Below are 22,431 nucleotides of genomic sequence, written 5' to 3'. Positions count from 1 at the left end.
CATGTTTACACCATGTTTACACCGTGGTCTCATGTTTACACCATGTTTACACCATGGTCTCATGTTTACACCATGTTTACACCATGGTTTCATGTTTACACCATGTTTACACCATGGTCTCATGTTTACACCATGTTTACACCATGGTCTCCTGTTTACACCATGGTCTCATGTTTAAACCATGGTCTCATGTTTACACCAGGATCTCATGTTTACACCGTGGTCTCATGTTTACACCGTGGTCTCCTGTTTACACCATGGTCTCGTGTTTACACCATGGTCTCGTGTTTACACCAGGGTCTCGTGTTTACACCATGGTCTCGTGTTTACACCAGGGTCTCGTGTTTACACCATGGTCTCGTGTTTACACCATGGTCTTACACCATGGTCTCGTGTTTACACCATGGTCTCGTGTTTACACCAAGGTCTCGTGTTTACACCACGGTCTCATGTTTACACCGTGGTCTCGTGTTTACACCATGGTCTCGTGTTTACACCATGGTCTCGTGTTTACACCAGGGTTTACACAGTTGATGGACAGCTGAACTTTTGATTACGTTTTAGGTATCCGCCATTTTGATTTTTCAAATCTGACAGCTTTCTTGTTGTCTGCCTGCTGGAGGATAATCTGGAGAGTGTCAACAACACCACACAGCCTGCTCGGCTCGGCAAGCCAACCGCTGAGTAAGCGTAAATTAAATGACATTGCAACCGGGGGAACGGGGTAGTAAGTATCTTCAAGCTATAACAACGCAGCAGTCATGAACAGCCGTCTGTGTCTGTGGGCCTCTGGTTGACCTGACAACAGCCTGAAAGTCGACCGTTCAGCTTGTAGATGACGTCTGATGACAATGATGGATAAAAGGTAACGGTCGCTTGTTTTAAATATAATGGAGCCCAACGGTTAACCGTTACGAGGTTGTCGGGAAGGACTGTTATAGCCGTTATAAACAACCGTTAGCTTCTAAGCTAATATAGAAGCATCCACCGGTTACTGTATTGACATAGTTTGGTAACGTTAGCAACATGATTAAGACATTGCTAGCGGGGCTGGTTTACCATGCTAGGTAAACGTTAAACACACTGACTGAGAGATTAGTAACAGGAGATAGGACGGCTAATTTAGCGTGGATTTAAGATCTGGATAAGATAAAGTAACCTTAGCTAATTCACGCTGATTATGACGCTTATAACTTAGCTAGCGTTCATAGCCGTTAATGACTAACAGTAACATTAACCGTTGACGTTACCAGCTGATCTTAAAGACGCCAGAAAGGCCTGTCTTCTTAAAGCTGACCATGGTTGTCTTATGTTGTCTTAAAGCTGACCATGGTTGTCTTATGTTGTCTTAACGCTGACCATGGTTGTCTTAAAGCTGGACCATGGTTGTCTTATGTTGTCTTAAAGCTGACCATGGTTGTCTTAAAGCTGACCATGGTTGTCTTATGTTGTCTTAAAGCTGACCATGGTTGTCTTATGTTGTCTTAAAGCTGACCATGGTTGTCTTAAAGCTGGACCATGGTTGTCTTAAAGCTGGACCATGGTTGTCTTAAAGCTGACCATGGTTGTCTTATGTTGTCTTAAAGCTGACCATGGTTGTCTTAAAGCTGGACCATGGTTGTCTTCAAGCTGACCATGGTTGTCTTAAAGCTGACCATGGTTGCCTTAGGTTGTCTTAAAGCTGACCATGGTTGTCTTATGTTGTCTTAAAGCTGACCATGGTGACCATGGTTGTCTTATGTTGTCTTAAAGCTGACCATGGTTGTCTTATGTTGTCTTAAAGCTGACCATGGTTGTCTTAAAGCTGGACCATGGTTGTCTTAAAGCTGGACCATGGTTGTCTTAAAGCTGACCATGGTTGTCTTATGTTGTCTTAAAGCTGACCATGGTTGTCTTAAAGCTGGACCATGGTTGTCTTAAAGCTGACCATGGTTGTCTTGGTTGTCTTAAAGCTGGACCATGGTTGTCTTAAAGCTGACCATGGTTGTCTTGGTTGTCTTAAATCTGACCATGGTTGTCCTAAAGCCGACCATGGTTGTCTTAAAGCCGACCATGGTTGTCTTCAAGCTGGACCATGGTTGTCTTAAAGCCGACCATGGTTGTCTTAAAACTGACCATGGTTGTCTTAAAGCTGACCATGGTTGTCTTAAAGCTGGACCATGGTTGTCTTAAAGCTGACCATGGTTGTCTTTAAAGCTGGACCATGGTTGTCTTAAAGCTGACCATGGTTGTCTTAAAGCCGACCATGGTTGTCTTAAAGCCGACCATGGTTGTCTGTTAGCTGGACCATGGTTGTCTTAAAGCTGACCATGGTTGTCTTTAAAGCTGGACCATGGTTGTCTTCAAGCTGACCATGGTTGTCCTGTTTGTATGAAATCTAAAAATCCACATAGCTATGGGGGAAAGGATGAATTCCTGCAGTCTTGAGCTAAAAAAACACGCCTGTTTATTTAGCCTCAACCATGTTTATTGAATGGATGGGTACACGATAGGGCAGCACACTCAGAGATCCTTATTGTTATGAAATAAATTTTAATGGTGCGAGCAAGTTATGTTTAACTAACACTTATTTTACACTTTAAATGTATTAACACATGTTTTAGTGTGTGATTGCTGACTTTATGCAAGATCATATCTATTTTAATGCTAGATAAGCAGCCTGTTTCATCCAATTGATGATGGCTTGAATCATAGGCTATTAAAGATGGATTCTTTACTCTATCTGTCTGCTTTGGTTATAATTATAATACTACTAATAATAATCTTTATTTGTATAGCACCTTTCTAAACATAGTTTCAAAGTGCTTGCACAGATACAATGAAATACAGACAAAATAAAAACAACAATAAAAGAACAAAACATAAAGACCAAATAATGAGAAAACTAAAAGCCAAAAGCCAAAAGAGGACAATATAAGGTGTGGGAAATGGTGCACCAAGCTGTTGCCCTACGGAGTTAAAAAAGCCTTTTTATAAAAATGGGTTTTTAAAAGACATTTAAAATTGGTAATAGAGCTAGCTAACCTGAGGTCCCGAGGTAGGCTGTTCCACAGTCTAGGGGCATTGATGGCAAAGGCCCTGTCACCCTTAGTCACCAGCCTAGACCTGGGTACAGGGTGGTTCGGGGTGGATGTAAGGTGAATATATGATTCCTCCCTTACAGCTATTGGGCCAGTGACAGCTCCTGCCTGCCTCTATAACCGTGTTCAACTGCCATTATCAACACACTAAAAGTCTCAAGTTTGCACTTTTGTAGTAACAAAGATGTTAGCTTATGCAAGACTCAATAGTCCTCACCCAATTCACTGGCTGACACATTTGTTACAAGTATTCATATCACACACTTCCTGCAGGGGATTTGTTTTGTTCATCTTACCCCAGTCATTATTTGCTGACGTAACTGTATGTGTGAGGCCGTTCTCAAAGCAACGCTGGGTGAAGTCAATACACAGATGTGCAGCACTAACTCAATTACAGATGCAATGCTTCCTGCTCTCTCTAGAGAGGAGTGCAAGGCTCTCTGCACTTATGCTGACGTTACACTAACTCTTCTTCTGGCTTCTAAGGAAGGCAGACAGAGCAAGTCTTCCTGGAAACGATTCTGTAACATTTATTGTTTCTTATTTTCTCGTTGCCAGGTTGAAGCCAATCTCTCCTTGGTTTGTGTGTCTGTTGTTAGTATGAATGAACTGGATGTGTTTGTGTCTTCATCGTGTGAATTTGCTGATGCTGATTGATGTCCAGGCCATGCGATGTCAATAAGGCAAATGGCTGTTTAGCAAGATCTGACTGAGGATACTACTCCTTGTCCATATGTAAGAGCATACATCCATGCATTATATTATATCACAAAATGAATTGTTCAGCAGCACACAGTTAAAAATTGTGTAATTAACTTGTACATGTACTGATCACCATGTCTCATCCTCTTTTGGTCAACAGCTAAAGTGTATGTGCCGGTGACGTCAGCCATGTTTTGGAAGTTTGACTTACACACATCTTCTCACCTGGAGGCTTTACTGGACAAGGAGGATGTCACGCTCATTGAGCTCATGAATGAGGAAGATGTGTTGCAGGAGTGCAAGGCCCAGAACAGGAGGTCTGTTTATTGTTAGCTTTAACGTATCAGCAACACATTATAATATTTTATTACATTTCAGTTTTAAGTGATTACTGCTGGTTCTAACTGGTGCTTCTTTTCTCATCATTATGGGTTTGTAGACTTCTCCTGTTTGTGTGCCAGGACCAGTGCATGCTGGACCTGGTCCATATGATCACTACAGAGCCCCCTGCTGGTGTAGAGGAGACAAAGCGCTTCAAGTAGGTGGTTGTAGAATGTGCCGATGTAGTATACTGTATCCAGGAAAAGTTGTGTTTTGCTGGTGCTGCACTACATCGTATCTCTTACCTGCCAGTTTGTAGTAAACATGAGAGCTTAAAGGCTAACGTCAGAATTTTTCAACCTGGAACCCATTTAGAGTGTTGGCACTGTACACTGACCAGCTCAGATTGTTATTATTAGTGTCTGACAACATTATGGAAAGGACCCTACAGAGAAATGAAACTTTTAAAGTTCTTTTTGCTTTCCGTTTGTCATTGTGTCATGTGACTTGTTGCCGGAAGACAACAGTGGAAACGTGAGTGAGAGTTGGAGAGAAAGCGCAGCTTAGTGATATCTAAAAGATTTTCAATGTCATGACTGAATATTTAGATGATTTCGACAATGTGGATGCAACGCAAGATTTCAGAGCGAGGCTTCTCAGAGCGAGACACACAATAACAAACAGACTGGATCAAGCGAAAGGTAAGAACATTTTTTAATTTCTCTGTAGGGTCCTTTCCATAATGTTTGACAGACACATATAATAACAATCTGAGCCTGTCAGTGGCAAAAACGAGCACTTTTAGTGGATTTAAACTGATGGTACGAGGTTCCCCCAAATGATTAAATTACAGCTTGTTTAGCGGCTGGCGGCTGTAGCGTTCTCCCTCAATACTGGACCAACTTCAAAAAGTGTTGTCCACATTAGTCACTTGTCACAGGTTGAAAAATACCAAAGTTATCCTTTAAATGGGCTCAGATTTGTGAAAAGAAATGGTTCTTGATCTGTAATTGCCTGTTGGACAATCAACCTGTGAAAGATTGCAGGACAATCTGGTTCTTGTTTTTTCCACTTACTTTAGCACTACTAAGGTAGAAAATAAGAATCAGTTTTGTTTCTGCTTGGTTTTTACTGCCAGGTGTGTTCTCTTCTTTTATTACAGGTATCCAAATATAGCATGTGAGCTGTTGACATGTGATGTGGGAGTGATCAATGATAAGCTGGGTAATGAGGAGCCTCTGCTTGAAAATCTGTATGCCTTCCTGGAGCAGCCGTCCCCACTTAACCCCCTCCTGGCATCTTTCTTTAGCAAGACAATTGGGAACCTCATCACACGGAAGACTGAGCAGGTAACACACACACACACACACACTCACACAGCACAGCTAAATCAAAGGGCGTACTCCGAGAAGATGACAGCTATGTTTTTTGTGTTGTCGTGATTTAATTCACAAAGGCTGAGGGGTGCTTACAGCAAGATAATGGGAACTGCTCACACTGAGAATTACTCTCAACCAAAATAGCTGTAAACTTTTATTTCTCTTGAAAGGCCAACAGGCAGATGTTCCAACACACAAAGCAGTGCACATAGTTCTGGTTTTACTCTGTTAGTGGTGGGGCCTGAGGATGTTGAGGTCAGTTGGCCGTTTGATCAACTGGTTGGTCCGGAGCAACATATCCATCCATTCTGAATGGATATTTTATGTTTCACAGTGATAATTTGAAATGATTCTGCTTAGGGGCAGAAATCATTTCTGGTTCTTTCCATTCTGGCTTTGTCTACCTCCGCCAACGCCCACACACACTTTTTGTATGCTTTTCTACAGTTGAATTTAATTTATTTTCCAAAAAAGAGACAGTTAATGATGAACTCGACTGATAACATTACGCTAACTTTTTAAAAAATGTTTCCAAAGATAGTGAAAATCTGATATTGTGACAGCCCTAATTTGGTTGACCTTCGTAACCTGGTCCGTCACATTGGTCCATGATACATAACTCAAAAAGTAATCGCTGGACTTAATGAAAGTAGCTGTGTCATTGCTAATCAGTTCATCAAAATCACAAAAAAACATATTTTCTCGCTTACCCCTCGTATTAGTGATATTTAAATTTTTATGTGCAAAGGTATTGGATGTAATTGTTTAGAATTGTCCACACTGCTCACATTTATATACATTTATGTGTGTAAATATGTATGCTTGTGTGTGGATAGGGGTTGTATAGAGATCTAATGTTTGCATAATATATAGTTTGTTATTATGTGTGCAAAAGACTTGACTGTGAAGCTAAATGAGTATTGCACACCGAAGAGGGCGTAGCTAAAATCTCTGTGCTCATAGAAACTAACAGAGCAGAATTAAAAGAGCATTTGTACATTTTGCTACTCAAATCACTGAAAAATAGTATTAAGAAAACTGAATAGCAGCGTGTTTTTGCATATGCGATAATATTTTTTCTATCTAAGAAATAATCACAGTTACAACTTTTGACAGCGAAGTCACATGTCCTTTTCTTAACTCGAGTGTGGACACCTATTTTCAGTTTTGTATTTTGTGTCAAGGTGTTTCCTCTGCTCTCTGTTTTGTTCAGGTGATTAGTTTCTTGCGACGGAAGGAGGGATTCCTTTCCTTGGTCCTGAAGCATATTGATACATCTGCCATGATGGATGTGCTGCTAAGACTTATCAGCTGTGTGGAGCCACCCCCTCTTCGGCTCGAGACACTTATTGTATGAGACAAATGGACCCACACTCATACTTTAACACATTACACACTGATGCAGTTATAATGTGATATTTTTCTCAACAGTGGCTGAATGAAGAGAAGCTGGCCCAGAGACTCATAGAGCTCATTCACCCTGAGAGAGATGAAGAGGTAGAAGGGCATTTCAGTGTTTTTATATCAATCATTAACTCATTTCTGTGATAAAACATACTTTACTAGCACTCACAGACCCTTGAGTGGACAATTTAGAGGACTGAATGTTCATGTGTGCATTTGTGTTTTTTTCTCTCACAGAGGCAGTCCAATGCATCTCAGACTTTGTGCGACATCATTCGTCTGAGCAGAGACCAGGCCAATCAGCTCCAAGAGATTTCACAGCCTGACCCTTTACTGACTGTACTGGAGTCGTAAGTCCGACAGATATATATACACACACACAGATACATGTTCACATTCTCTTTACAGGATGTGGAGGCGATGACATCCTCTGTTGTGTTTCCACAGGCAGGAGTGTGTGGAGCAGTTGCTGCAGAACATGTTCTCAGCAGAGTGTAGTGAGAGCTGCATCATCAATGGAATTCAAGTTCTTCTCACGTTACTGGAAATCAGGAGGCCTGTGTGAGTGTGAGACTTTAAAGCAATTTTTAACTGTGTATAAATAATACTATCTAGTTCTACTTTGTAAGGATTGCTAATGTTATTTTTCATTTGACCCCTGTCCTTGTGAATTGACCATTAGGGGCGTCACGATTCTCTAAATCGAAAGTCAAATCGAATCATGACCTTCAAATTGAAAGCAAAGTATTTTTTTTTCCAGCACTGACTGCTATGCCTTTGTTAGAGTACAGATCAACAGATCATTGGTTTTATGCCCTGACAACTGTCATTTACATTTTCAAATTCTTCTTTAAAAAGCTACGTCAAGCGTGATATTTTTTTGGAACGTACCACATTAAGGCCCTATGGTCAAATTCAAATTATTTATTTACTATGTAAACAATAACTTATTTCATTAGTCAGTTGGGAACAAACTGTTAAACAACAAAAAGAAGATCCACTAGATGGCAGGAGTGTAATTTAGAAAAACAGCTTGAGTTTCTCAGAGTTTATGAGGTGCACCTGAATGCAGCATGCCTGTTGGTGCCTACATGCTTTACACTACGAGCACTATGAGCATAAACCCCGCTTTACCTTACAAAGTGTTTTAAACACACAATTGAGTGCTGTTGTCTTTGCAGTGGGTGGGGCTCCGTTTGTTGCTGCAGTCTCTAAATCTTCTGCTGCCTACAAACTAGTTTTTCTGTCAATGACACGTTTGCTGTTTACATAACTCAAGGGGAAGGCAAAATGTGGCCACACATTTTTATTTTTTTCTTCGGACTCGAGCAAGTAGTCGGGGATGGAGAGAAAAAAAGAATTGGGAGAATCACCGATCCTGCTTTTGAGTTCGAAGGTCAAAATCAAAAGCTCATTTTGATCGAGTTTTGATTTGAAATCGTGACACACCCAAGTGACCATTTATTAAATGTTCTATCCATCTGTTTCCTGTTTTTAATATGTGTTTGGTCTGTTTTTGAGACAGGGTGGATGGTGTAATGGATGCTCAGGGATTTGAGAGAAGTTACACTGTTAACAGCAGCATTTTGTTGGCCATCCAACCACACCTCATACACTTCCACCAGCTACTTCTGGAGCCACCCAAGGTACGTAGACAAAGATATAATCACCTATAGGTCCTTAATATTAGCTGTTATACTATGAGATAACATGCTACTCATGATAAATACATATAATGATAGTTATCAACAGAAACATCAGAGATCCCCTGCACAGCAGTATCATTCATCCAGGTGCTAGTTGCAGGCACCACCAAAACTGACAAGGGAAAGCTCTTTCACTTGCTAAGAGAGTGAGAACACGCTATAAATATCAAGCATGTTCTCATTTTTGCTGTGCGGCAACCCCTTTCTTCAATAGTTATGTTTGATAATCTGCCATTTAGATAGCACTTGCTATGCAGTAGTTGCACCTGCATAACAAAACTGCTAAACCTTTAGACTGCCGTTCCCCAAATTCATCAATGTCCTCCATCTGTGCACTTTCAGCGAAATCCCATGCTGACTACTCTGGGTGTGCTGGAGGAACCATTAGGGAACACACGTCTGCACGTAGCCAGACTGGTGGCCTCTCTGCTGTATACCAGCTCTGCTAGCCACGCTGTAGTAGCACAGGAACTTTGCCGACTCAACACAATGAACCTGCTTCTGGTGAGATGAGCAATCATGCTGCATTGTCAGAATACAATGTTGAGAAAGTGATAAATGTTAAATGTCCCATTGGAAAATATTTTCAGGACTTGTTCTTCAAGTATACATGGAACAACTTCCTGCACCTTCAAGTGGAGCTTTGTGTTGCTGCTATCCTCCGGCCCTGTGCCCATGAAATGAGACTTCAGCCTGGTTGGGGATCCCAGGACAAATTCACGCCTCATCAGGATGCTTTACAAGAGCAGGCTTTGACTGACACCCCTTCTTCCCCTACAGCCACCCCGGAACACTCTGCACATAATCTAATGGTGACTCATGTAGGTGTCTCTGCTTGTGTTTGAAGCAAGAGGCTTAAATTACATTTAATCTCCGCTGTGGTGGCTTTTTCTGAATGAAAATAATTGATTGACTCTATCTTTGTCTCTCACAAGTTGTTCCAACACTGCCACCTTGTCCAGAGGATTCTGGAGGCCTGGGAAGAAAATGATAGAATACAGTAAGAAACTTAATGGCATGATGTTGTTTTTGCTAACAGGCAGTAGCCTATGGGGTTCCCTAAGTGTGGTACTTCTGTGTTCAGGTCAGAAGGTGGTATGAGAAGAGGGTACATGGGACATCTGACCAGGATTGCCAACACAGTAGTCCACAACCTGGAGAAGGGCCCGGTTCACACACAGATTAGTAGCCTCATCACAGGTGCACTCACATTCCTATGTGAAAGACAGAAGGAATTTACACAATTGCCACTCTACTGGAATATTGCTTTCTTAATGCTGCTGTTCTTGTGCTTTTGGATGTAGAGCTACCAGAGGACTATAGAGGGCGCTGGGAAACCTTTGTGGACCAGACCCTGTCTGAAACAAATAGGAGGAACACCATAGACCTGGTAAAGACACACACATGCTCATCTACCAGGGCTGGACTGATCAGAACTTTTGTAATTAAGAATCAATAGGCTTAGACTTTTGACTTAAAACTATGCAGTTGCACATCATTAGGGACCATTAGGCTCGTTAAATAATTCAATTATTATGTACACATATCACAGCCTTCGTCTGAACATTTAATTCTTCTGGAAGTGTTTGCCATGTAAAATCCTATTCTGTTAATCAAAAGAGGATGTTGAACATTGTACCCCAAATTGCAGCACCCTCATTCTCAACCCCCCCCTTCCCCGTGCTGTGCCGTTTGTCGGATCGTCCAAATGCTCTTCACATTGTTTTATGTTCATACGGCTTATTAGGCACGGCGCAAAAACACTGGTGCTGCGCCGTTATGAATCACAATTATGAATCTCCCAGAGAACCTGATATAGAGAGAGTAGAAAAGAGTACTGGCAGCTTGTGAGAAGTTCCGGTGTGCAAGAAAAAAACACAGTTCGCCAAAGAGGAAAAATGTAAAAGTGCTGGTGGTGAGTACCGGCCCACTTCGAGCACTGGCAGGGACACAACCTCTCAGCTAAGCACGCACTCACACACACATAGAGCATGTGGAGGCGGGGCTGATTCAGACAGATCTCAGTCATCATCAGCCCAGTGTCAATTTAGAAAGAAACTGTGGATCGAGCTACCTGTTTTATGGGCCTGTTGGACCAAAAACAACAAAAAGACAGTTGCGTCAGTCCACCAGGAAAGTGCCCATTATGCCAGATGGCCAGTCCAGCCCTGTCATCTACAGTATATAATATCTGTTTGTAATTATGCACAGACTAAAACTTCAAATGTGGCATTTGCGATGTTTTTTTTTCATGCCCAGGTTGGCACTGGAAACCCACGCCCTTGCTCAGAGGATGATATGGAGAGCCCCTTCCCTAAAGAACTGACACTACAGCAGGTACGCATACATAAGCACACACACAAAACAAATATTGAGGGCGTCTGTTATCCAAGATGATAATCTAATTCAAATTGTGCTGTGTGCTTTAGGCCTTTTCAGATTACCAGATCCAGCAGATGACGGCTAACTTTGTGGATCAGTTTGGCTTCAATGATGAGGAGTTTACTGATCATGACGACAGCATTGGGTAAATGAACTGACATTCCTCTCTGTAGGACAGTCAACGGTTGTTATTGTGTTTCAATTGAGTGATTTCTTCTGTTACGGCAGAGCAACGTTTGACCGAATTGCAGAGATCAACATCAACATTGATCCAGGCCAGGATCCCACTGTGAGTTTATTTAGATTATTTACACTAATTTATTCACACATTTGTTCTATGAAGTTGTATATCTGTAATGCTTTGTTGTCTTTGTTAATTCTTAAAGATGCATTAATGAATTGTATGGCCACTGGGGGCCCAAAAAATTCAAAACAACCTAACAAACACACAGCCACACAATTCAGGTTTAAGGTTTAGCCTTAATCTTAGCATTTGTTATGCAGCATTATGAATACTGATTAAATGTAACACATTGATATGCCCACCTGGCCTTTGCAGGCTAATACAGCTGTGTTTGAGACCAGTGCCAAGGAGAGGATTCAGCCCTTTGATGATGATGAAGAAGACATTTGGGAGGAGAAAGAGATCAACTTTGCAACACAAACAAAGTCCCGTAACAGGTAGACACACAACAGTTAATAAATACAGATACTATCAATGCTCTGGATTTTGTTTCAGCATTATGCTTGGAAGTTATGAATATTGTATGTTTATTAATTGTCCTTGCTCAGTCAAACATACTAAAATGTTTATGTGTGATTCAAGGTTTGGTGGGTCACGATCATCCCAGAGCCCAGCAGCCAGTAAAGATTGTGATAAGACAGCAGCTTCTGGCACCGAGGCCTCTGACACTGCAGCAGACTCAGACTCTGAGGAGGGAGAGGATCCTAAAGATGACCTGGATCCTTTCTCAAACCTGGCCCAGAACGAGGCAGCAAAGAGTGCGAAATATTATATTCTATAGTAGGGCTGCACGATTATGGCCAAAATGATAATCGCGATTATTTTGATCAATTTTGAGATCACGATTATTTATCACGTTTATTCATTGATTTTAGGGAAAACATATTTTTATTGCACTTTCACATTTATATTAACAGAGCATTGATTTTGCTTCCATGTTGTCCTACATCCCTGCTAATGTACAAATCTTTGCATCAAAATAAAACTTGAAATAAGGTTCTTCTTCACCTGAATTCAGTGCATGCATTTTCATTGCCCATCTGCTCTACAGTAGCCTATATTACTCTTCTACTCTTGACTGCAGCCGAAACATTCAGGAAAGTTTTTGACAGGCTGCTGCTGTAGTGTGCTCACTAGTGATGCCAGGGGTCGGGCGGGTTCAGGTCAGCTTAATTACTTTTAAAAGTGACAAAGCAGCATTCCGACTAAGTTATTAATAACTTGCAGAAACATTGCGTACAATAATCCACCTTCCCTTCCCCTCTCTCTCAAACACACACACACACACACACACACACACACACACACACACACACACACACACACCAGTAATGCAAGGTCAAGAGGTCTTGGTCATTTCTCGTATTTGTGTGAGATCATGTTGTTTAGGAAACGCTTGATTTGATATGCAGCGGAGCACGCATTTTAAACGTCAATATCGTGATTGCGATTTATATTCGATTAATTGTGCAGCCCTATTCTACAGTAATGCATAATTGTTTTGCCCTTTTTGTTAGGGCTAAAGCAGTTTGAGCATGTGTCTCATATAGAGTGTGTGGTGCTTTTCACACTCAGGCACTGAGTGGATAGCAGACTTCGGGGAGGTGAACTCAAAGGCTCCTGCACCAGGAGTGGGCTTTTCTGCCTGGGACACTCCAGACTCCCAACCAGCTGCCACAGAGGCAGAGGAGAAAGGATGGGCCAAGTTCACTGACTTCCAGCCTTTCTGTTGGTGAGTCTGAGTGTGGTCTAAACACAAGGAGTTTATTTGAGGAATTTAATCTTAAAGCTTTGTTTTGATGAAACTTTTGTGATAATATATATATACTAATAATTTTACATTTACATTTCAGTAATTAAAAAACTACACATTGAGGCATAATAATAAAAAAAATTGTGGTGATAATTAAATGAGAATAGATTAAAAAAAAAGCCACAATATAATAGTTTTGTTACAATGAAAGTATTCAATAATTAAAAAAAAAGAAAACAAAAAAGCCAAATACATCAAACCTTGGAAATTTTAGAAAGATATCATATGAAACTTTGCCTTTGTCACACAGTCCCAGGCTAAGTTGAATAATGCAATTAAAGAATTGTGTGGGACCGGTGTTTCTCCCCCTTTCCAGTGGCATGTTTTTCCCGAGTGCATTGGCAATTTTGCAATATCTGTCACAAATCTTCAGTGTAAAAACATTTATGCTCACATTCAGTGGCTGTGTGTCTGTAGTTTATTTGCTGTACCGTATTTTCTGTAGGTTTTCTTATCTGTGTGACTTATGTCCCCAGCTCTGAAACAGGCCCCAGATGCAGCTCTCCTGTGGACTCGGAGCTCAGCGGATCAGGCAACACCAAACCAAACCAGAACCGTAAGTTGCTGCAGCATTGGGCATTCAACTGCATAGTCAATAGCTTGTTTATTTTTTAACTTATTATTTAATTCAAATCAACGCTTGCAAATACAGATTTTATACCATGTTTAACTTTTCAGTCTGTTATTAATATTAATGTAATAATCGGATCTCACTTCCCCGCTCTACATGTAAATAAACACGTACGTCATTTCCGTTTGCAAAACCAAATGCTTTGTTGTTTTTAACCAGTTTGTAATTTGAATGGTTTCATTTACTTACTTGTGCCGAGCAAATGAAGCAGGTAGCTAGATATAGAATGAGAAAAAATTATTTAATTCACCGTGCCACTCAAAGGCCACCGGCAACTTTTAACGCGGCATGATTTCTTGCATGTTACTCAATGCACGAGTTGATGTTGTGAATCAATCAACACACCTTAAATGTCAACATGACAACTTTGACCATTCTATTTGTTTTTATTGGCTCTCTTGCATGACATACGCTTTAGTGATAATTGGATCTTCAAGTGCTTTAAATTTTTTTTTATAATTTTCAACCAGGTTATGTGAACTGTGAATATTCATTTCCTCACTTGGAGAAAAAAAGTAGCAGAGAGTAGGGTCGTCCTTCAATGTGGCCCAGGACACATTTGCGTACACACTGCTAAAAGAATGTGACCATATTCGGTCCAGTCTACCTCTGAATGTGGTCTGAGTGATCGGATCTCAAAGCGTCCTCAGTGCGTCTTGCGTCAGTTCACACCATGGGTGGGGCCATTGGCCTCCAGATTGAAGCATTTAACTGTCTCTCTGAGGACGACCCAATGACATCAATTCCGATAGTTGTATTATCACTCTTTCCATCCACTACTATTGGTTTTGTGTTATCAGTCCTACTTGTATTAGCTATTACAGCTGCTAGGCTATTATTGTGGCTGCTTCCCTCTCTCTCTCTCTCTCTCTCTATCTCTCTCTCTATCTATCTATCTATCCCCCCAGCCGGTCTCGGCAGATGGCCGCCCGCCCTGCGCCCGGTTCTGCTCCAGGTTTCTTCCCAGTAATCGGGGAGTTTTTCCTGGCCACAGTGCGCTTGGTGGATCCTGTTGGGTCTCTAAACTATGGTGTACGGTCATAGACCTGCTCTATATATAAAGCGTCTTGAGATAACTTCTGTTGTGATTTGACGCTATACAAAAATAAATTGAATTGAATTGAATTGAACTTTAATATGTTCAAATTTTTCTTCTGGGGGAGCACAACACCACAGTCTCTCAAAATCCTATGGGAAACACTGTATTACGTCATCCAAAGCTGGCCCCCACACCTCCCACTTCAAAACTCATTCCGGCGCAGCTGGATCACACCTGCATTTAGAGCTGTCCACTTGTGATCGGATCACCCAAGACGCATGTTAATGCCGGGTCTGAACAGGGCCATAGAGTCATATAACCCAAACCTATATGCATTTGGCAGCACATTACTACCACTGCCTCTTAATCTCTTACCTCTGTGATGAGTTGACCTCTCCAGTGAAACTTTCCAGTGAAATGAGTGTACATCCGTGGTAAAGTCACATGATTTCTTCTCCTCCACTCTCTGCAGCGTGTGTGTGGAGTGTGTGTGTGGCGAGAAAAGCTCCACTGGTGGCATCAGACAGCTCCTCCTCCAGCAGCTCAGGCAGCGATGAGGAAGAAGGGAAGACGGAGTCTGCAAGCAGCGACACGGTCACCACAGAAACCATCACCACGGGGGCTGGCAAGGAGACCATTCGGCTCACAGTGGACGCCAAAAATGAAAGGGCAGTCTTCAGCAGGTAGACACGCTCACACACAAATGACGTGCAGCTACTCTGTGTTGATTGGTGCAGCGTGTCCCCCCTCTCCTATTGTACTTTCAAGTGCTTTGATAGAGCCCCTTTCCCCCCTTTATCCCTTCCAAACTTTTTCCCGCACAATTTTACCTCCACCTTCTCTGTTTTTCTTCTGATATCGCCCTCCTCCTGTCTGTTCCCCTCCTTTCTCATCTCCCCTTGACTCCAGAGTATTCAGACCAGCAGTCAGACGGTATGTTGTGCTTGAGGTCCTTTGCTCTGGAGTGCGGAATGTGTTCCTGAAGTTGTGTGAAGGATTTAAAAGGCCATCATAAGCACAGATGTGCCCCGTTTTTGTTTGCTTGTTGCATTTAACAGGATGTGATGTAACAATTCCTTGCCATAATTCAGGACAAGCCTAATTCATCACAAAAATATACTAACCCACAACTGGTGGCTTGTAGAGAACCTACAGAACCTCCCCCCCCCATGCAAGGCTCATCCCATATTCTCAACATGACCCTGTAATTCCAGACGATGACCCCCGGCATGAAACAGTCCACTCAGCATTTTCGAACTCAAACGGTGGCCTGTTATCTTATGAAATTACACCAAAAGATGAGAGCAGTGTATGACTACTCACTGTGGTTTTATAATACAGATAAGTCTTGTCTCAGTCATAACATTAATAAAACCCAAGTTGATATGATTTGTTTTCTTTCAGAGCACCCACACTACTAACAGTATGTCAGATAGCATGCTACGAACAGAAGTTGCTACCAATCCAGCATATCGACATTCTAACAAATCAATACATTACTAGGTTACTAACAAACAGTGCACCTACTGCACAAGCATGCTACAATCAGATATATCCTACTTGGAATCGGGGTGAGACTACCTTAGCACAAACCTTAGCAACTGTGTGCACAACTCACTTTGATGTTGGTCAGTCACTATATGTTGGCAGTAACAGACAAGTGGATTCATGTGTTGCTGTACGCGCTGGGCATGGTAATAATGGCCAGTGTGGACAGCTGAAAGCAGGCAACTGTGGTGAAATTGAGCCAATAGCAGAAAGTAGCATCTGCAGTTTGTTCTTTACGTTATGAGTTCAGGTGACAATCCCTGGCTATGCCTCCAGTTAGTTACAGCGTTATTTGTTTGTTTTTTTGCAGCGAAGCAGATAAGGTGCCAGTAGAGGGACTCTCCATCAAAGACAAGGGGAAAAGCGATGAGAAAGAAAGTGAAAAGGGAAAGAAACATGAAGACTGTCCCAACCCAACTACCACCAGTCCAACTAACCAGTCGGCTGCTGTCACACAGTAAGTGTGTGTTTGTGTGTGTGTGTGTGTGTGTTTGTGTGTGTGTGTGTGTGTGTGTGTGTGTGAGCGTGTGTCTCTGTGTGTTTACAGCTGAATAAAGAAGGGCTGAGATCACCACACAAAACAAATACTTCAAATCCCTGGTGAAACACCCTGTCGCAACACATTATGTAATAACTCGACAATATGTAATAAATTTCCCCTCCTTTATTTATTAATTTTCATTATGTTATAACACCCGCATTTTGTAATAATCTGCTGCATTTTGTAATAAACAGCTTGAACGCAATATGTAAAACATTTCCCCGCATTTTGTTATAAATGATTACATATTGCAGTGGTTATTACAAAATATGGGAGGGGCACTTTTAGGGAAAATGTTATAATACATGTGTTGCATTTATGAAGTAGCGATCCTCACAGTGACATAATTTAGGGATGAATTTATTCTGAAAAGATTCAGAGAGTGGTGGGACTTCTAACTGCCAACTGAACAATAAGTCAAAATAAGACTAACAATTATGTAGATAAAAATAAACATATAAACAAAATGATGACAATAAATACAACAGTAAGTGTCACATAGTAAATCATCTCTCTCATTTACAAGTTAACCAAGTATTTAAATCATATATTTCTTACTGTGTATAATGTATCATATTCCTGCAATTGTTTCCAATCCCCCAGCCCGTAACGTGACTGTTTATCATAACCATGGCAACGTGTGTTGGCAGACCAGCTGACGTTAGCTTAGTTTTAATTGTGGATGCTGGCAACTCACAATAAAATCAGTATTTGACATTACTCCACTAAAACGATTAGTCTATTTTACCGGACTGAAACTATATATAACAAAGCCTATGGCGTTTCTAAACACACTACACCAATACTAGAGAAATACATCAGCAGTTTTTATTGTTCTATAGAAGCTATGGAAAAGTTGCCTGTGGTCTGTGGATTATCCTCAGCAACAGGTCTCTGTTATTATGTTTTCGGGTTGTCTGTATGCCCGTCTGTACATCCGTCCGTCTGTCCGTCCGTCCGTCCGTCCCATTCTCGTGAACTCGATATCTCAGGAACGCCTGGAGGGCATTTCTTCAAATTTGTCACAAACGTCCACTTGGACTGATTTAGAATTTGGTGGTCAAAGGTCACTGTGACCTCACAAAACACGTTTTTGGCCATAACTTAAGAATTCATATGCTAATTATGACGATTTCACACAAATGTCTAACAGGATAAAATGATGAAGTGACGACATTCTGTACAGACGTGGATGTAAACTGTAACTTCAATGGTTGGCGGAGACACACAACCACGAGGCGGTAATTCTAGTTTCCCTCTTTTTAAAAGAGATGTTACTGATTTGTTCAACTGTCATTTTTCTGTACTTTGAAGGTTATAACCCAAATTCTGTTCACCTACATTGTTTTTTGGAGGTGCCAGAAGTCTCAAAATCACAAAATCTTGGCAGATAAAACCAAACATGTATGATTATTCCTTTCTGTCTTTTTTATAATGTTCACAATTTTGTTATGTTTTTGTTTTTTTACCTTACAGAGAGTCGCAGCCCTCTGCTAATGGACCGGCCTAACGATGCAACACAGGCACACCACACATACACACACACACACACACACACACACACACACACACACACACACACACACACACACACACACACACGCGTCATACCTGTCCATTCAACACGCCGCAATGCCACCTTTGCTTCCTGTTAGCAGCCCTCCAATGCCCTTTTTTGTGTCCGAAGAATGGCAGATGCTCTGTGTTGAGGTCAAACAGCCCTTAACAGTATGTATGCCTGATGACACATATCTACACATTATCTACACATACTGTAGATACATTGATCTCTCCTGCACCTTCATGACATAATTACAACTGAACCTCTTCAAAGAGGAATGTGTGTTTTAAAGAACATTTCATTGTACCAGACCCCCAAAAGCCAAATTCTGTTACATATGAACTATTTTTAAAATATGATTTTCCCATTGAACTCGAGAGAGAGAGAGTGACAACAGTCTTACCTGTTGTGATGAGCAGCGGTTACAGAGTGTTTGAGTGTCAGCTGTGGCATTTTAAGAAGACACATACCTAACTCTGAAATTTGACCTTTATTGAATTCAGCATCAAATTTCAGATTGTTTGAGCATGTCTGCTCTCTGGGCAATACATCACAGCCCAGAGATTTTTTTCTATTAGAGCATTTGACTGTTTTCACTTTAGTAGAGAAAACTGTATTCAAATAATCAGCCAAGATTACAAAAGCCAAGATGCTTGCAAAGCTAGCTGCCGTTTTCTCTTCTGCATTTCAATGTACATGCCAGGCAAACATTTTATTAGTGCAAATGTGTGAGTGATAATAATTTGGCTCATTTCATTCATGCTACCTAAATCATTTCTCAGTCCAAGTAGGATTTCTTTGCTTTGATCATGTGGATCATAGATGCTCTCTTTTTTTTGGTAATGTGGAGCATCAGATTTGGGAGCATCGTGTGTCTCGTCCTCCTCAAACCTCTGACAGATCCATGTAGTTGAGAGGTGTGTGTGTAGACGTGTGTGTATGTGTGTTTGAGCTCTGTCTGAGTTACAGAGTGTATTCTCAGGTCCAAGGAGAGGTATGCAGATACAAAAGAAAGCACACCTGTGTAACACACACACACACACACACACACACACAGTTGCCATACACACATGGATACACAACCAAATCTATACACGTGTGCAAAAAACACAGTGATGTGCACATACCAATTCATATCACCCTCAGAGCTGTTTAAATGTAATATTGTGAAATTTGAACCTGTATTAGGTTGTGGCTATTCTTGGTAATATGTAAACGTAATATAAATGTAAACAGTATATATAAACATTATATCTATTTTTGGAATAAATCCAATGTATGGAAAGGCGGTTGTTTTGCAGGTTGCAACGTGTGTATTGTATGTGTGTGTTGTACTGTTGAAATGAGGCAATAATGATGTCTGTGTTTCGGTTAATACCCCAGCATCAGTTCCTGTTCCTCTGCTACATGCTTCCTACATGGAGGTTTGAGAGTGTGTAGGTGAATGTGAGTCGGTAGTCTGGGCGGTGGTTCCTCCGTGTTATTTACTTAAAGGATAATTGTGGTTTATTAGAACTTGGGTCATATGGTGCACGAGAAGAGTCCATAAGAACGCCCCCGTCTTGTGGTATTCATGACCTCATAAGTGGAAAGATTCTGAATGCTCCGAGTTCACGAGTTGTTTGTTGACATTAAATTTTTCGGTACATAATAAATTAATATATTGTAATTTTAGTCGTATATTGTAATTCTTCATAATTTTATAATATGTCTGAGGAAAATGTTGATATTCCCAACGACCTCATCTTTTTCCTCCGTTATTATGCCTTTGCATTTCCTGCATTATGTTACCCTACCCTTGCTAGCTTGCTAAATTGTAAGCTTTGTTGTTGGCTTCTAGATGCCAACAGTAACGTTAATATTGCCGTTGCTTAGCAGCGGTGTTCTCACAACTTATTATATCGTTTACACAACTTCCAATGTTGTAAACACAAGCTCACATGTTTCATTTGAAGGCACCAGTAGTTTCATTCATGAGATTAAAACAAAACACCAGGTTAACCGATCTTGTTCGGAAGAGAAAACACAGGTGAACATAATAAAATAATACCAAAATGACTGCTTCAGCTTCTACATTTTATCATATTATTTGTGCGCACAAACTTTTCCGAATGTAATGTGGGATTATTATTACCAACTAGAGCTGAACAAATGTGTTGATTAATCCAATAGTTGATAAACAGAAGAATATTAGGCAACTATGTTGATAATCAATTAGCCGTTAAAGTCATTTTTCAGGCACTTTTTCAGTTTCAGTTTCTCAATTTGCAGCTTTTCTTTGTCTAATGTTATAATAAACTGAATGTCTTTGGACTGTTGGTCAGATGGAACAAACAATTTGATGGGTTCACTTTGGGTTTTAAGATATTGTGATATTTTATAGACCAAAAGATTAATCGATTTAATCAGTAAACCACTCCTCGGATTAATCCGTAATGAAAATAATCGTACGTGGCAGCCGTAATGTCAACACTTTGGGTGAGCACACATTCATGTTGTTTAGATAATCTGACTAAACTGTTTTTAAAACCAGTTTGATTGCTGATCTTCATTTTATCAACTTGTTGAGTACAATCTAATCATAACCGATAGAAATCATGACAAAAACAAGACCCAAGTTGTCACAAACCAGGATTATCCTTTAGGTTTGGGTGTGCCAGACAGTCATGCTTTACTTTATCTTTCTCCTCGTCTCTCTCTTTCTCAGGGCAGGAGTTGACTTTAATTGCATATATGCCTATGGAACGATTTACATAGATTGTTGTATTTATTTTAAAAGCACTTTTTCAAGAAGCACTTTTGGTTTGTATTTGGTGGTGCCCAGTGCCACCATGTTATTCCCCACTCAAAGAGGTGGGAATGTTTGACTTGAACGAGTGAGTTATGTAGATAATTTAGAATACTTTTTCTTCGATGCTTTCTGCCAAAGTGTGTCTTCCCACCAGTCTTACAACTGGGTTTCATATCTGTGAAGTAGCCTCCTTTCTTGCAATGGTGTCACAGGTCTAAGTTTATCTAAAGCAGTCTTTGTTTGATCCCTCTCTCATGTTTTTTTTTTCTTCTTTTTAGTCATGTGATGGAGTTAGCAGAGGATGCCACAAGTCAAAGAAAAGACTTGAAAGATTCATCTTAGATCACAGATATTTTGCTTTTATCTGTTCAGCACTTTGAGTTGTTTGAAGTGGAGCTGCACAGAGAGAAAGCATTGGTTTAAGTCAGGGTTAGAGGAGAAAAACAGGGCTGTTTTGTTGTCAGGGTGTGTACAGGGTCAGAATATGTCATCCCGTCTTTCGCCAAACCTAAGCACTGCGTCTGACCCTTACCTTTGTGTTTTGGTGTGTGTGTTTGTGTGTCCTTCACCTTGAGAGTGCGGTGTGTGTGTGCAGTGTAGCTACGGGTACGGTGTGATGTTATGCATAATGGCATGAGGTACAATACAGTCATCTTTAAGTGCCGTTAAGTTTGCACATTAGCCTCATTCACCTCATTGGGTATGTGCTGTATTGTACAGTGTATGCCCAAAACTTTAATTGAGAGACAATGGGTGTTAAATTGTTTCTTCATCCCATTATCTGTTACTAACACTGAGGCCATTTCAAATCTTCCTCGCATTATAGCTGATTACATTTGTGTGTGTGTATGTACAGTATGTGTGTGGAAGTGTGTGTGGGAGTGGTGCGACAGGCAGCCGTGTTGTAAAATGCCTTTTTTTGTAAAGTGGACTGATGCTGGTGTTTTTTTTTTCATTTTTTTTTTTTTCATTTAGGGAGTAATGTGTCTGTTTCCTGTTGTCAATTTAGCTTGTACATTCAGATATGAACCTAATAAATATGTCAGACCAAGAAAAACGCATGAGCCTGTGTTTGTCTCACATTTATTAATAATAATAATAATAATAATAATAATAATAATAATAACAATAATAATTATTATTATCATTATAACTTTCAAAACAGCAGTTGCAAAGGGCTTCACGGTTAATAATAAAAAACATAGTAATACACAGCATGAAAACATACAATTTATAAAACTGGAGCAGATGCTAAACAATAAAAGCAATATAATATTTAAAAAAAAAAC

General features: G+C 40.6%; 1 protein-coding gene across 6 annotated transcripts; it reads left to right on the top strand.

The window, feature by feature from the left end:
• The first annotated feature begins 444 nt into the window (after positions 1–444).
• On the top strand, positions 445–22,203 carry ppp6r2b (protein phosphatase 6, regulatory subunit 2b). Of its 6 annotated transcripts, none has more exons than XR_012593618.1 (27): positions 445–865; positions 3,639–3,815; positions 3,943–4,099; positions 4,222–4,320; positions 5,266–5,452; positions 6,696–6,833; positions 6,914–6,979; positions 7,124–7,236; positions 7,334–7,447; positions 8,412–8,532; positions 8,935–9,096; positions 9,183–9,413; positions 9,528–9,592; positions 9,677–9,792; positions 9,897–9,982; positions 10,852–10,929; positions 11,022–11,119; positions 11,203–11,263; positions 11,534–11,655; positions 11,801–11,976; positions 12,794–12,950; positions 13,508–13,587; positions 15,174–15,384; positions 15,611–15,634; positions 16,560–16,706; positions 17,944–18,031; positions 18,267–22,203. XR_012593618.1 is itself a non-coding variant. In XM_074633132.1 (27 exons), the coding sequence occupies exons 7-27, from the start codon at positions 6,765–6,767 to the stop codon at positions 18,298–18,300; spliced, it is 2,331 nt and encodes a 776-aa protein (XP_074489233.1). In that variant the 5' UTR covers positions 446–865; positions 3,639–3,815; positions 3,943–4,099; positions 4,222–4,320; positions 4,712–4,804; positions 5,266–5,452; positions 6,696–6,764; the 3' UTR covers positions 18,301–22,203. The 6 variants fall into 6 exon arrangements, 5 of the variants coding, with proteins under 5 accessions (XP_074489233.1, XP_074489230.1, XP_074489229.1 ...); XM_074633132.1 differs by lacking the exon at positions 17,944–18,031 and adding an exon at positions 4,712–4,804 and having other exon boundaries at positions 446–865; XM_074633129.1 differs by lacking the exon at positions 17,944–18,031 and having other exon boundaries at positions 446–865; positions 9,183–9,404.
• The last annotated feature ends 228 nt before the right edge of the window (positions 22,204–22,431 follow it).

Source organism: Sebastes fasciatus, chromosome 4 (genome assembly GCF_043250625.1).
Source record: "Sebastes fasciatus isolate fSebFas1 chromosome 4, fSebFas1.pri, whole genome shotgun sequence".
NCBI lineage: Eukaryota > Metazoa > Chordata > Actinopteri > Perciformes > Sebastidae > Sebastes > Sebastes fasciatus.
The sequence above is the reverse complement of the archived record's forward strand: the minus strand, read 5'-3'. Positions and strand labels throughout refer to the sequence as shown.